The 15,748-nt window shown below is 30.1% G+C and overlaps 1 protein-coding gene across 4 annotated transcripts in view; it reads left to right on the plus strand.

The window, feature by feature from the left end:
- LOC117174316 (atypical protein kinase C) overlaps positions 1-15,636 on the plus strand; it is a 94,932-nt gene extending 79,296 nt beyond the window's left edge. For 2 of the 4 annotated variants that reach the window (XM_033363319.1, XM_033363318.1), the window contains exons 5-9: positions 2,819-3,092; positions 4,158-4,610; positions 9,148-9,620; positions 10,668-10,783; positions 14,406-14,493. In XM_033363319.1, the coding sequence (XP_033219210.1) occupies positions 2,819-3,092; positions 4,158-4,610; positions 9,148-9,620; positions 10,668-10,783; positions 14,406-14,493 (1,404 nt within the window). Of the gene's footprint in view, positions 1-2,818; positions 3,093-4,157; positions 4,611-9,147; positions 9,621-10,667; positions 10,784-14,405 lie in introns of all 4 variants that reach the window. The other 2 variants (XM_033363321.1, XM_033363317.1) reach the window with 2 other exon arrangements.
- Positions 15,637-15,748: the final 112 nt, after the last annotated feature.

The following is a 15,748-nucleotide window of genomic DNA, read 5'->3' on the forward strand; positions in this document are numbered from 1 at the left end:
AATTAAAAATTTGTCATAAGGACAATCGCAGGATTTCGCCTGGAGCGGGTGCTAATTTGGAAAATTGCACCCGCTCCTAGCGAAATCGCGGTAAAATTTCAGCCACAACCACGTCTCACGACCGTGAGATAGGTGATATATATATATATATCTCATATGTGTGTGTGTGTTTTAATTAAAAATATTTAAAAAGTTGGATTTAACAAAACAAAATCCATTTTAAGCAAAATTTTTGAATCCTCAACTAAAACTGATTAATTATTAACCAAACAGTTGTCTTTTTAACAAAAATTAAATTATTTGAATTAAACAAGCAGCAATTTAATTAGAAAATCGGGAATTTACTTCTGATCGCAGTAAATTATTAGGTCACGGATTCATTTAATTATTTAAAAATAAAACTGCCAGTAGAAAATTGATCTATGTTACTGAAAAGACGATTTTTTAAAATAATTAGATGAGGCGAAAAGTAAGGTCGTTTGGAGGTCTGTTTTTGATTGGAAATCTTTTTCATGCTTCTTTTTTAGCATGCAAAATTTTTTCATACGAAAATAGATTTCTGTTCGATCTTAAATTAAAAATTGATCTTTCTTCTAATAAAATTTCAACTATTTGTCTGAAAACTTACATTTTTACATAAGAATTCTACTAGCTGTTTGAAAATTTACGTACTTCGTGGAAAATTCATCATTTTGATTGATAATTAATTTCTCCAACTGAAAATTCAATTATTCCATTTTTAGTTAAAAATTAATCTTTTCTAGTTTAAAATCAACAATTTGAATGAAAATTTTTCTTTTTTATTAGAAAATTTTAACTATATTGTTGAAATACACTTTTTTTAATCGATTTTTTATAGAAAATTATCTTTTTCTTCGAAAGTTGATCTTCTTGTCTAAAAATTCTTCTTGTCAGTTGAAAATTCCAGTATTCCTATCAAATATTTACAAATTTACTTGAAAATTCATCTTTTAAGTTGGAAACAAAATGACTTGGTTAAAAGTTAAACTCTTTTGTTAAAAATCATTTTTTTAACTTCATAATTTTAATTAAAAATTCATTTCTTTGGTTGGACATTTAATTTTTGACTTAAAATTCAATTATTCAATTTTTGGTTAAAAAGTGATCTTTCAGTTGAAAATTCATCATTTTAGTTGAATATTTCGTAGGCTAAGTTAAAAATTCATCTGTTTGGTTGAACATTGATTTTCATAAATTAAAATTTAATTATTGAAGTTTTGGTTGACAACTTATATTTTTTCCGTAAAAATTCATTTTTGTTATTTTTAAACTTCAACTGTTTCAGTTGAAGATTCATTGTATGGTTGAAAACCTATATTTTTGGTTTAAAATTCAACTAGTTCAAAGATTCATCTTGTGGTTGAAAATGCAAGTATTTCAGTTAAATATTGATCATTATTCGTAAATTTATAATTTTCGCTTAAAATTCAACTATTCTAAGAAATTTTTTTAACTAAAGTTAATCTCTTCTGTCTTTTTTGAAAATTTGTATTCTTAAATGGAAAATTCAAGTATTTGTTTCCCAACTAGGTTATTTTGACATTTTTCGCTCTACTGCGATGAAGGATGTTTAGAAGGAACGTGCAAAACTAAAATGTATGCTTTATTTTTACGACAAACATGAATATATTACTTTTAGTTGACTTGGAAAATTGAAAAACTTGACCGGGAAATGGCGGGGAATTTGGAATCGTCCGCCGAATCGCCGCCCTGAAAACAGTTGAATTTTCAACAACTTATTTCATTTTCAACTGAAACACAAATTTTGTTAGTAAAGAAATAAAAACAAATTTTCCATCAAATTCCTGAAAAAATTTAGCCAAAAAGTTGAATTTTCAACAATACAATTAAATTTAATTGAATTCAATGAAAAAATTCAATACAATGAATTTTCAACATAGAAGTATCAATTTTTAACAAAATTGTTGAATTTTATACCATATAATTCATTTTTAAACCAATCTATTTTTAACCAAATAATAGGTACCATTTTGAACCAAAAAACATGAATTCTTAACCACAAATTTAATATTAGACTTTTCAATCGAAAGAATGAACTTTCAAAAAAAATAGTTAGATCTTATTGGGTTCCAATAAATCAGTTCGCATTTAAGTGGACAGACGAGAAAAATAGGAGAATAGGACAATTATGTGAATCATGCGATAAATAAATAGGAATTTACATCATTTGTAGCGTAAAAAATAAAATTTTAAGAGATATGGAACGACGAGCTAACCTTAAAATTGAAGTGCAACATTTTACTTTATAAATATTAGAATTACATCATTTTTAGATGATTAGGGCTTATTCTTGTCTTGAATGAAATCTGTATTCGGAGAGAAAAATTGAATAATTTCAATAGTTTTTGTGTAAAACGTTTTTTGTATGCTTAATTCAGAATTTAAGAAACAAAACTTTTTCCCCAAAACTGGTAAAATTAGCAGATTTTCCACTACAAACACAGATTTGATTGAAAACAGAAATAGGCCTTAATTATCTAAAAATAATGTAATTCTAGTATTTATGAAAAAAGGAGGCAATTCAATTTTGAGCTTGAGTCCTGGTTTCAAAGCCCTTAAAAAACATAGAAGTTTATTTTTAATTCTTTAAAAATATTAGGTTCAAAAACTCGACAATTTTTTCTAAAAAATTTAATTAATTTTCCACTTCACACACTTTGATTTCGGAAGATACATTTTTAAATTCAGATGACACCAATTTTAATATTATCTAGAATTTAGAATTTTATTTGGTAGTTAATCAGAAAACATATTCCAATTTTATTTATTTTTGCAGCGTGCATTTTGCGCCTACTGTCGAGACAGAATTTGGGGTTTGGGAAGACAAGGTTTTAAATGTATCCAGTGCAAGCTTCTGGTTCACAAGAAATGTCACAAGGTTGTGCGATTGCCCTGTCTCAGTCAACAGCAGCAACAACAACAGTCTGCAGATCAAGTTATCGACAGAAATGGTGATCAGCAACTAGATTCTCGACAGTCCAGTCCTCCTACTCATCTCGACGATGATGGAACAGATACTTTGACAATCGAAGAGCATGGATATCGCCATCGTAAGTAAATGTTATTTTAGAAAGAAATGCTACAATCGGTCGAAAGGTTTCTCCCTTACAAGTTGATCTAAAATTCAAAGAGAAAAATCAGAAGTTGGCTCATGTAGATTTGAAATTCAAATACGAGGCATAAATTAGAACAGGGTATTTCACTGCCCGTGATTCTACTTCCAAGAATTTTCTCCTGGGTATTGTGGTAGTAAAAAAGCTTTGTTTAGTTGCGGTAGATAAGTTGTACTTTCTTTAAATTTTCTGGATATATTTACATAAAAAGTTTTAATATCTGAGACAAATTTTACATTGTATTTTTGGTCCCAGGAAGTACACTACGTAAAAAGGACAAGCAAAAGTTGAGAAAAAATCTAGTCATTAACAGGATGTGACTTACTTTGAATGTCGCTTTTTTCCGTAGGCCTGCGAATAATTACCAAAATATTTTCAAATTCGGATGAAGGTTTTAGCGTTTTACTTTTCGATCAATAATTAACTTAGCAGATAAAGATATATTTTACTCTTCGTATTATGATATAAAATATCTACCTTAGTGAGCTCTGCACAAAGAGTAATTAGTATAAAATCAGTTTTTATAATACAAATAAAGATATTTTTCCACGGCGAGGACGAAAAAATGTAAAATGTATTTGCGCTAGATGTATAAAAAAGTTTTTAAATGATATTTCTGTTTCCCAATATTTTGGACCAAAAAAAAATTTTACGTACTTCGCCTAGATTCTTAAATATCTAGAAAATCATTTAAAAGTTCAAGATATTTACATTTCTCCAAGTTGTGAAACAAAAAATGTTTTTATAAAGCTATATTTCAAATAGACTTATGAAATTCGTAGGCTGAATTAGGAGAAACGTGTAGAAGTTAAATCTCTATCTTAAGATGATTCCGTTCCTCTAGTTTCATTTCATTAAAAAAATTTCATTTAAAAAACAATTTTTTCTACGTGTAAAAAGTATTTGTCAAATCTTCCCCCCTTGTTTCCCTTTTTTTGGCTCGTTTCACGTTGTGCGCCCTGCTAATACTAATTAATTATATGATTATTGGTTTAAAAACAGGAGCAACTAGCGATGAAGGCGAGGAATTGGCGCTGGACGCGATTCCCGGTGCCGATGGAGCGGGTGATCTGCAGAGGCAATATTCCTTGAGCGACTTTGAGCTCATTAGAGTAATTGGTCGAGGGTCTTATGCAAAAGTCCTGATGGTGGAATTGAAACGAACGAGAAGGATCTATGCATTGAAGGTGATCAAGAAGGCCTTGGTCACTGATGACGAGGACATTGACTGGGTGCAAACCGAGAAGCACGTTTTCGAAACGGCTTCGAATCATCCTTTCCTCGTCGGCCTTCATTCGTGCTTCCAGACGCCCTCGCGTCTCTTTTTCGTCATCGAATTTGTTCGAGGTGGCGATCTCATGTTCCATATGCAGAATAAGCGTCAACTTCCAGAGCCGCACGCTTGTTTCTACGTTGCCGAGATTAGCCTGGCCTTAAATTTCCTTCACGAAAAAGGTACCCAATTATCGTTTATTTCTGAGACTAGAGTAGTCATTCTGAATGAATTTCATTCTCCCAGCCATTAGCTTTGCCAAAATGTAACAAAATATTTTAATTGAAGAATATATGAACATTAAAAAAATAAATAATATTTATTTGTAGCTTAATTTATAAAATTTCAATATAATTTTATTCAATAAAAATTACCAAGCTGCATTACTCGTCCATTTAAGCTTTTTTACAAACTTTTAGCATTAAATTTTATTTTGTATTTTAATTATTCATTAATCATAATTTATGAAATTTTAAGTAAGATTCAATAAGAAAGTTAATTGTAAATCGATAAAACAGATTGATTGGTTGAACAATCATTTTATTATCCAATAAATTATACAATTATAAAATTCATTAGTCTTTCGATAATTAACTAGAAATTCTATGAAAATTTCCTTTAAGGGAATGTACCAAAGTGTCATGTAACCAATTACATATATTGCACTGAATTTTTGGGAAATGGTTGAAAATATATAAAGGCACGTCTCTCTGGCCTTTTTGAGGTTTTATTTTGTCATAATTCAATTTTAATGATGCTATTTTAGCTAGGGCTCTAAAGCTCTGTTTCAGGTACATTCCATATTAAATGTAAAAATGAAATAGGCCAGACAGACGTCCCCTTATAGATTTTAAACCATTTCCCAAAATTTCAACACAATATTTAGATTTTTCAATTGCATTTGAATTTTGTGAGTTTAAAGTATTTATGAATACTGAGATTAAGTCTTTATCAAAAACAAAATGTTTTATTAAATACATGAAATATTTATTGTCTAAAAATGAAATGTTTCGCTGCACACATTAATTAAAGTTTATTTAAACGTATAATGCATACAAACTTACATGACATACAAAAAAATTCTTGTTTTTTTTTTTAGAATTTTTTTTTTAGAAATTCGTGTGTTTTGTATGATGATTTATTTTTTCTCTTATTCTACCTATTCTTTCTAGTTCTGATTTTCGTTGTCGGATGGCGAAATGGTCGGCCACCATTCTAATTTATGCGGACAAAATGTTACCATTGGGATCAATATTGCCGATAGGGAGATGATATTTTGGGGGTTTTTGGGTATACCATCGAATATATAGACTTTCGACTCTTTTAAAATAGGCCAAACAAAATAGTAGCTTTCAAAGTTTTGATCAGATTTTTCACGTCCTTTTCTTTTTTCACTTTTTATGAAATTTCAACAATTTTTTGTTTTTTTTTCTTGAAAGAAAGTTGGTTTTTTTTCATTAAGGAACCGAAGGTTAAAAAGTGGTCCGAAATTGGTTTATGAAAGAAAATAAGAGTTAAGTAGTTATTTTGCGGTTATCATCTGTTTCGACGATTTAAAAATCTTGTAATATCAGTAACACAATTTTGGTCTTCTACAGTTTCGATAGGATTTTCCACGCTCTTTTTACTGAACATAAGCTTTTTTTTTTTGCAAAATTAAATGTGAGCTTCAAATATGAGAGTTAAAAATAAATCTCACTTTTTTCGAATTTCATTCATTTTTTGGGTTTCATTTTAGACATTAAAGAAAACTGAAATTTTTTACTTTAAAATCCCTTCTGGTGAGATGTGGGCTAAAAACAATTTGTTTTGGAAAATATACATGAAGTATTCTGTTGGACAAGCACCGACGCCATAGGACCTACAAAGTATTTTGTAATCATATAAAAAGAGTTTTCAATCGTCGGAACAGATGATATGCTGACAAAAAAAAAACCCTTAACGCTTATTTTTAGAATTATTTTTTAGATTGATTTGAAAACTGTAAGTTGCTGAATTTACCTATCCACCCAAATAACCCCAAAATATCACGCACTCGCTTTTGGGAAATATTTTTCCTAATGACAAAATTATTTCCTCACGAATTTCTGTTAAGTAGGACTAAATTTTGCAATCGTTCAGAAAATTTTGGGTTTTTAGGTGGGGTCAGTTTAGAAATAATGCCCCATATCTGGGTGGTTCGAAAAATCAGGATCTTAAGATTAAACTCTGCTAGATTAATTTGAATTTTGGTCCAACCAATGACCTATTACGGCGCCCCACATGTACCATATAATATAAAAAAATGACAATATTTCTTCAAATTGACACTCCCGAGCCCTATTCTTTCCTTTTTTTGATTACCAAGAAAACTCGTGTGTTTAAAAACATTTTTCAATATATCAGTAATTTATTATTATTTATTTCTCACTTTTCATAAAAAAGAGGAAGAAAACTTTAGAGTTTTTAATTTTTTTAACTATTTCTCTCATTATTGAATATTTACGTCATTCAGATGTTATAAAAACTGTTTTCAACTCGTTTTTTTTTTATTAATCTTAGAAATTTATTGTTTGATATAACAAATGGGGTTATTTGTAATTTGTAATTGTCACAAAAAGTCTTCAATACTTTCTACTCTTTGCACAATTTTATTGCAGATGAGTAATAATTAATTATGTCCTTCTACAAATTATTATTACTTTTCTTTTTAATTACTCCCGTTTACGGGGGTAATTTCGAATGGTGAGTACTTTTCCTTTTTAATATATAGTTAAAGAAATAAAATAACAGGGTGGCTGCCTACCCGGGAGAATCTGGAGAACCGAAAGAAAGTTGCATCGGATTTCATAGTTTTTGAATGTTTATAATTAGAAAGTATATAATTTTCCAATTGTTTATAATAATTAAACTTTAAAGGTTCACAATAATTCTCGCAATTTTGAACCGTGAAAATGACAGTAATTTTTTATTTGACAGAAATCGCATATTTGAGTAAAAAGATCTGTTCAGGCATTTTAAATTTCACTTGATATTACATGATATAATACTAGATAATCATATATTTATCGTTTTTTAAATTTCTATAATTTAAATTTTAAATTATAGTTTTGAAATTTGCAATTCTAAAACAGTTTAATATTTGACGCCTTGTAACTAAGTTTTTTTAAAATTAATTTTTAGATTAATTGGTAGAGATTTCAAATTTTAAATTTCACAATATGGTGGTTTCAAATTCAAATATTCAAAATTTTAGGACCATTCCGCTATTCAATATTGCAAATTTTCATATTAAAAACCTTGATAGTCAGTTTTGAATTTAATAATTTCAGATGTAAATATCAAGCAATTTCGAATTGAAAAGCTTATTTAAATTTTTAATGTAAGGTCTTAAAATTGTCCGATTTTAGTTGAAGGTTTAAGGGGAACACCACTCTAGGACTTTGGAAAAATCGATTTTTTTTTGTTTTGGCTTAAACAATACTTTATTATCTTAAAAAATATGCAGCTTGTCCTATATATGGTGCAGGTATTGCAGGTTAGACGTATTTAATTTCTTCAAAAGTGCGTTATTTCTACCAAATTTGATTTTAACCCCCCCCCCCCCCGCCCCCTATATAGTTCAATAGCCAATACTATATAAATTATTTTTTTGTTTTGGTTTTTAGTTCCAGGTCTTATACTTAACGACAAAACCGTCCTCCCGTGAATGTCTTTTTAAAAATACGATTTTTAAGACGGGCTCTTTCGACGCCATTTTTGATCAAAATTAAAATAATTTGTTTTCATGCTTTAGTATGTTTTAAACAAACACTCGAAAAAGAAATCCTATTACTTTTTTCATAGTTCCAAAATAAATCGTCAAAGTTAGGCTTTTTTCTACCACTAGAATGGTGTTGTCCGTTAAACAAATAAATAATTTCAAATTGAAAAATATTTGATTCGAACATTTGTAGAATGAATAATAATTCTAAGAAAGAAACTAAATTAAAAAATTGAATTGAAAATAAAAAAAAGATGAAAACTAAACTATCTGAAATTGATACATCAGTAAATGGATAATTTCGGTAATTTTAAATAGTTACAATTTTAGAATTCTGAATTTTTATCATGAACGTTAAATTTGTTATTTACCCTTTAATAGTTTTGTATTTTGTAATTAAAATGGAATTGATTAAATATTAGAAAGTATAGTTAGCAGTTTAAAAACGCATCTCTGTATTTTTCTTTATCAGGCACAAAAATGTCCTTATCTTACTTATTATATGATTCAAAGTCAATCGATTTCTTGCAAAAAGGGTTTCGCAAAGAGTTATTTTTTTTCTACGTAGGGAGAAATATGCATATACCTTTATATATCTGCCAGAATTTAAATATTAATATTTGTTAATAGTTTTAGATGTTAATTTTGTTTGTCTACTTGGTCTAAATCAACATTATTAAAATATTGATTATTCTCAAGATTGTAAAAAAGTGCTCTCTAGCTCTGCTGGAATATGTGCCCAGGTCCTTCAGATTTCCGGTCTGATGCTCTACCACAATCTATTCACAATCTTGAGAATAATCAATATTTTAATAATATTGATTTAGACCAAGTAGATAAACAAAATTAACATCTAAAACTATTAATTAATTTCCCTGGTCAAAAAACCTACATCAATTATTAATATTTGTTTAGACGATGATTTCATCGCAGGTGTTAAAAATGTGCTAATTCGTTTTGTTATTTTCCTCTTGTAGGAATAATTTACCGAGATTTGAAATTGGACAACGTATTACTGGATCACGAGGGACATGTGAAATTGACAGACTACGGAATGTGCAAGGAAGGAATTAGAGACGGCGACACGACGGGGACGTTCTGTGGCACTCCCAATTACATAGCGCCTGAGATTCTGCGAGGAGAGGATTATGGTTTCTCGGTTGATTGGTGGGCTTTAGGTGTACTTCTCTACGAAATGTTGGTTGGCCGAAGTCCATTTGACATAGCAGGAGCTTCAGAGAACCCTGATCAGAATACAGAAGACTACCTCTTCCAAGTGATCCTGCAAAAGACGATTCGAATTCCGCGAAGTCTCTCGGTTAAAGCAGGTTCCGCTCTCAAGGGCTTCCTCAACAAAGATCCCGCGGAGAGACTTGGTTGCGGCCGAGGTCCATCGGCTTTCTCTGATATTATCGGCCATCCGTTCTTCAAAGAGATCGATTGGGAAATGGTAAAGTTTTATTCAAATAATCACAATTCAGGAATAGGCGTATAGAAAAAAAAAGTACAGTGATTCTTTTTTTATATATTGTAAACAATTATAGGAATTCCCAACTGTGTTGTGTTTCTTATTTCTGTTTGGTTGGTAGTACTTACTTGTTTGGGCTAATAAAAACACGTAAAATATATTTTCGACGAAAATTCAGAGAATTACTCATTGGAAATTTTTGAAGCTAAAAGCGAAGTCACTTTTTTCCCATTATTCAGTTGTTACTGGTATAGACCTCGTACCGGTTTTCCCTAATGATAAGATATGAGTATTACGCTATTTTATAATATGTTTTTATTTTTCGAAAAGTTATTACAACACTTAGAATTAAAAGTTTTTGCTTTTGAATTGAACATTTACATTCGCTTTGTATCAAAGAACATCTAGCTCATAAAAGCTTCTTCTAAAAAATTCCGGAAAGTAACATATGAATTTTATTTAGAATTATTTATAACCATTTTCTTTGTGGTTCAGTTGCCAGGCCGCACAGGCCGGTTCTTATATTCCCAATTGTACCCTATATTAAGTTATTGTCCCTAAAGTACCCTATTTTCCAGATTTGGTCCCTGTGGGTACACTATTTGAGTCAGGCACTTTAAAGAAAATAACAAAAATCAAAGAATTTCTGTGAGAAGTAACTGTTTAAAAAAATAAGGGCTGAAAAAGTCACATTTTCAAATGAAACGAAGCGGACTATAGGGGATTTTCATTAAATAAATTAAGTCGTGAGTTAATCGCTATTTATTTTATTTTAAGCGCGAAGAAAGTACCCTATGAGCGTGACAAAAAGTACCCATTAGTCCCTGTATTTTATCCCATAGGGACTGTGAGGCCTGAGTTGCTGAAGAAAGGGATTTAAAATAATAGTGGACGCTTCAGAAAGAATAGAATATATTTATGTTTTCGAGCGTAAACAGTGCTTAGTCTGCTTTTTGTTCTGAGGCTGAGAGATTCTCGTTTTTATCAAAGAAAGATTTGTTAGAAAGAAATGTTGAAATTATGTTCCAGTTGGAGCAAAAGCAGATCACACCGCCTTATAAGCCAAGCTTGAAATCGGATCGCGATTTGGCAAACTTCCCACCTGAATTTACGAAGGAACCAGTACGTCTCACACCCGATGATCCGTAAGTCACAATTTTTATCTTATTGTGATAAAAGAATTTATTATTTGAGACTTAAATTGAGAGTTGCAAAAAGTTGAGATTAAAGAAACTAGGGAATTAATTCGCTCAAGATATTTAATCTCTGATCGTTTGACTTTTTGAAGAAAAATACAGTTAATATACTTTTTTTCATTTTTCTTGTTATTTTGGTAGTTAATTTCAATTTTAAACACATTAAAACTGTCAAAATTGCAATTTGAAATATAAAGACTCGTATTATTCTAATTGAAAAGATTAGCATCTGAATAATTTCTCATTAAAGCTATATTGTTAGACAATTTTTAATTTATAACTTTAATAATTGAGCAATTTGTAATTGCGTGAATCCTTAAAGGTCTTAAAACATTTTTTGTGTACATTTCAACACGTAATAGTTGAGTAGTTTTAAATTTGAAGTTATTCTTCAATGTAAGGTTAAAGAATATTTCAGCATGTACAGTTTTTTTTTAATGATTTACGGGTATATCAGAGAAGAAAAATTTTATTTCGTGTATCTATTAAACAACAAGAAAAGAAATATTAATATAAGGTTTAAACAGAGTATTCCGCATACAATACAAAAATGGCGATGGAGTATAAAAGTTTTCTCTTTTGAAAATAATTGACATGCTGAAAATTTGAGAAAGAAATATTTTAAAACGATGGATTCGGAATCCAGGAATTTGAAAAAACTTTAGAATTTTAAATCTTATCATTGAGATAAAATAAAATTTCAAGGACTGTGCGGAACTCTAATCTCAGGATCTTAGATTTTTGAAAATTGTCTTTTTATCTTGAAAATTAATTAATGTTAAGAGCTGAATTATTTTTATTTTATGTGATTATTAAAAAAAATAATATTTGGCTTTTCACTAACAGTTTAATTTTTCTGAAATGAGCCTGTTAAGGTGTGGTATAGAACTTTTTCAAAATTACTATAGAAAATACCTGGTAGAGGCATGCTTTGTCGAGTTAAAACTTTTACTAATGATATTTCAATTGCTAGTTACGAAGTTTTGACCTTATCACGGCACTGCTAAGCCAAGTCTAAATGGAAGTTGAATGTGTATGGGATTTTTGTATTAGTTACTATGGTTGTCTGCCACCCCACTAATATTTCAAGATGAAAATTGAAATAATGTAAAAATATGCCTAAAAAAATATGGTAAATGTTGGCTAATATTTTTTTCTTCTGATTCTTTCATGGTTCATGGCTTGACAAAAAATATATTAAACAACCTGGACACAAGTGAAAAATATACCATCCTTTTATGGAAAATTTTATGTTTTCGTTTAATTAAGTATCAAAATTGGCTTTTCTCAAAACGGGCCCAATAGATTATTTTTATTTTCGTCCTAAAATAAGCGTCAGATGTCACAGAAGCTTGAAACAGTCACACAAAAAACGTTTGTTGAGCAAAAAAAAGCAGTCGATATAACATTGTCATATTGGTCTAACATAATAAAATCTGCATTGATTGGAATTTTCTGCCTACCAGTTTTTTTTTTATTCGAGTTTGAATTTTTAGATTAGGTCACATTATTCCAGGTAGGCAACATCATCAACATTTTTCTCGTGAACGTCTCAATTAATTTTGATGATTCTTACGTTGAAATTTTTATTTAAAAATATATATTCCAGAAATCTTTGTTCCGAATGTAAAAAATCTTCTAAATATAAAAAATTGAATTAAAAAAAATCAATTGTCAGTCTTTTTTTCAAAACGACTGACGCACAGCATGCTCTGACTGCTTTCACATCGATCTAAAAAAAGTATATCCCGTAAAATAACAGAAGAAACTTCTTAGTACATCTTTTTGCAAACAAAATTTGTTTGCGAACGAAACCTGGGGTAGTCTTTTCGACATCAAAAGGGCTATTAAAAAATTAATTTTATAATGAAACAAAAACTACTGTCGCTAGATCAGTACTGCAATGCTCTGCTATAGATCGCTTTTTTGGGTCCGCAAACTTTTTTTGTATGTTTGTGTAATCAATAAAAAAATCAAGTAAAAATAATTCGATCGAGGCCGAAATTTCTCAATTGGCTTTGCTTTTTGAGATATCCTTACTTAAAGTGCAAATATCGCGATTTTTCGACATATTTGAGGTTATTTGACATGGAAAGGTAAATTGTTCTGTGGATCTATAATGGCGTATCTATAATGGGGTATAATATAATATACAGTATATATCCCTATTTCTCCTAAAAGTCTCCTTTTTATATTTGACCCATAAAATTCCACTATTTGGAGAATTTTTCCTAAGTCGCCACTATTTTGCACGAATTTCCTTGAGAGTCTCAACGGGTCGATCGCTCTTAATAGATAACTTACTACTCCTTTCTTATAAATCGAAACAGCAAAATATACAATATAATAAACAAAGTAAATTTTTTAGAAAGTGAATCATAATTTTCATTGTTCTTTTTATAAAATTGGAAATATTATAAATTATTGTGAAATCTTTTGAGTCTTTTCGAATCTTGAAATATTGTGTACACTTAGAAGTCGAGTGTTCAACCCGTAGAGCAGTCTTTATTTTTAGCAGTCTGGTTTTTTTTTCCTTTCTAAATTCGGGGACTGTTATTCTTTTTAAATAGTCGGCACTATTTTCTGATGATACCAAAAGCAAAATGAAGCATTCAGTCATCGTAATTTCATTTCAATCAATTTAAACTTGATTTTTCTTACAAATATGTTTATTTATTATAATTTATGCACTTTCTGGAGTCCCCGGAAAGTCTTGTTTTTCTATTTTATGTCTCCTATTTTCCTTAAAATATTTTTAAAGGGCATTGTAAAGTCTGCATATAGGTTGAATTCTATCTACATTCTGAATAAAATGAGTCCAGGCTGAAGTTATTTTGTCATTTGAAATGTAAATGTTACAAGAGTCGCAAAAACCTAACAACATAATTGTAAAAAAAAATGTCTTGTGTTGTGTAAGAAGTTGACGTTGGAATAAAAAAAACGGAGAAATGTGCAATCGTCTTATATAATGAAAATAACAATGAAAATCAAATTAACGTATATTTTAAAGAATTTTCATAGATAATTCATAATTACGTATTTCATATATTTACAAAATTTGTTTCGGAGCAGAAAAAATGTATTAAAATTTTTCCAAGGTTTTAGTTCCAACCTTAACTGACTTAAACTTTTTGCATCATTCAAGGAAAATCTTGTATAATTATTCTGACAAGTTACTGCGTTTATATATATCGAATTAAAATGAATTGATATTTACTGCTCTTTTTCATTAACATTGCTCTAATAACATTGAGATACCCAATAATTCACGTGTCAGATGGCGCTGCTATCAAGTTAAAAAAGATACCCTACAGGTGTATTAAGTGGCGGTAGTGTATTTTCATTATTTTCTTTGCATACAAATATTTTTCTACTGCTAACGGGAAGACACCCAATTTGCATCCGAAGATATTTGGGCTATGCTTCCAGAATAATATCAATTGAATTTGGTGATTAATGTTATGATCTTTGGAATTTTACTTATTTAAATGTAATGTCTTCCTCGATTAAGTTGGAAAAAATCTAAGCTTCTACTTGACATAAAATAAACGATATTTTCTTTCAATTGCAGACAAGATATCGCTAAAATTGACCAGACGGAATTCGAAGGGTTCGAATACGTGAATCCGTTGCTAATGTCCCTCGAGGATTGTGTGTGACAAGAGCAGGAACTTATATCACAGCACGAAGAGCAACAACTTATTCTCTACGAACTAGGTCAGCAGCAATTTCGAGATTGTGACGTGTACGAGTTGCGGGACAGGCTAGCTAGTCTTCATTTTGAACCCTTTCCCGTTGTCAACGTGGACATTTACAATCAGCAGGTCAACGTCTTCGAGATGAAAAACTCCCACGAGAACGACAATAACTACAACGAGTATCGGCTGCCGCCACCTTTTCCATTTCAATACGAAAGTCCGCTCTACTCGCGTTCTCTCAGTATTACGGACGTCGCGTTCGATTCGGGCAATAATAATAACGCAGCAGTTAGTGGTTACGATGAAAATGATTACGACGACGTGGAGGTCGAAGAAGAGAATCCCAAAAAGGGGATTTTAAAACAGATGTTCTGCCTTCCTTTAAATTAATTATTTTAATCAAAATAGGCCTAAGCGATCTTGATTAGTCAAAGATTGATTTGTCTTCATGAACTTTGCAGAAACAAAAAGTTTACATCAGCGTTTAGATAATCGTGCACTTTACTGAAACTTCAAATCTTCCCTAGATCTTCAAAGCTTTCTTTCAACTCGCAAAAGATTCAGAATTAGTTTTCTGTGAAATTCCACATTGTATTTCAAGAGCGACTGTCCGTAAAGTTTAATTTTCTATCGCACACTATTGAGATACTGTGGAATTAGTACCTGAATGCTCTGATTAATCTTGAAACAAACAAAAAAATACACAAACGAAAAAAAAAATTGCATTTAGTCTCGTGCAACTTTTTCGAAAGCGATCGTTGAGGAAAATTCTCTACATCGACTGAGTCGTCTTCGAAGTGGACACAATTGTTTATTTAACGTTTTAGTTACCCTTTTTTCATCCTTTTAACGAAAGAACTTATTCCTGAAATTTATTAATGTAGTATTAAATTTCATAGATCATCTGCAAATTTGAAGATCTGTTTTGCGTCGAAAAGTGAGACTTTAGCTTAAGGTAACAATTTTAGCAAGAAAAAAAAAACAAAAACAAAGCCTTCAAATAAAGAGAATGGCGCGAGTGATAAACGCGAGAAATAACAACGACATGCACAGGAATAATTGCTGTCCATTACCTTTACTGGTGACAAACAAAAAAAAAGAAAACTGTATTATTCGTATTATGATCAAACAAATAATACATATTGATTACTTAAAGCAATTCCTAAATTTACACGACCGCAAATGTCGTGTGAGTATATATATTATACATATTAAA

The sequence above is a fragment of the Belonocnema kinseyi genome, chromosome 6, assembly GCF_010883055.1.
Source record: "Belonocnema kinseyi isolate 2016_QV_RU_SX_M_011 chromosome 6, B_treatae_v1, whole genome shotgun sequence".
In the NCBI taxonomy this organism is placed as follows: Eukaryota; Metazoa; Arthropoda; class Insecta; order Hymenoptera; family Cynipidae; genus Belonocnema; species Belonocnema kinseyi.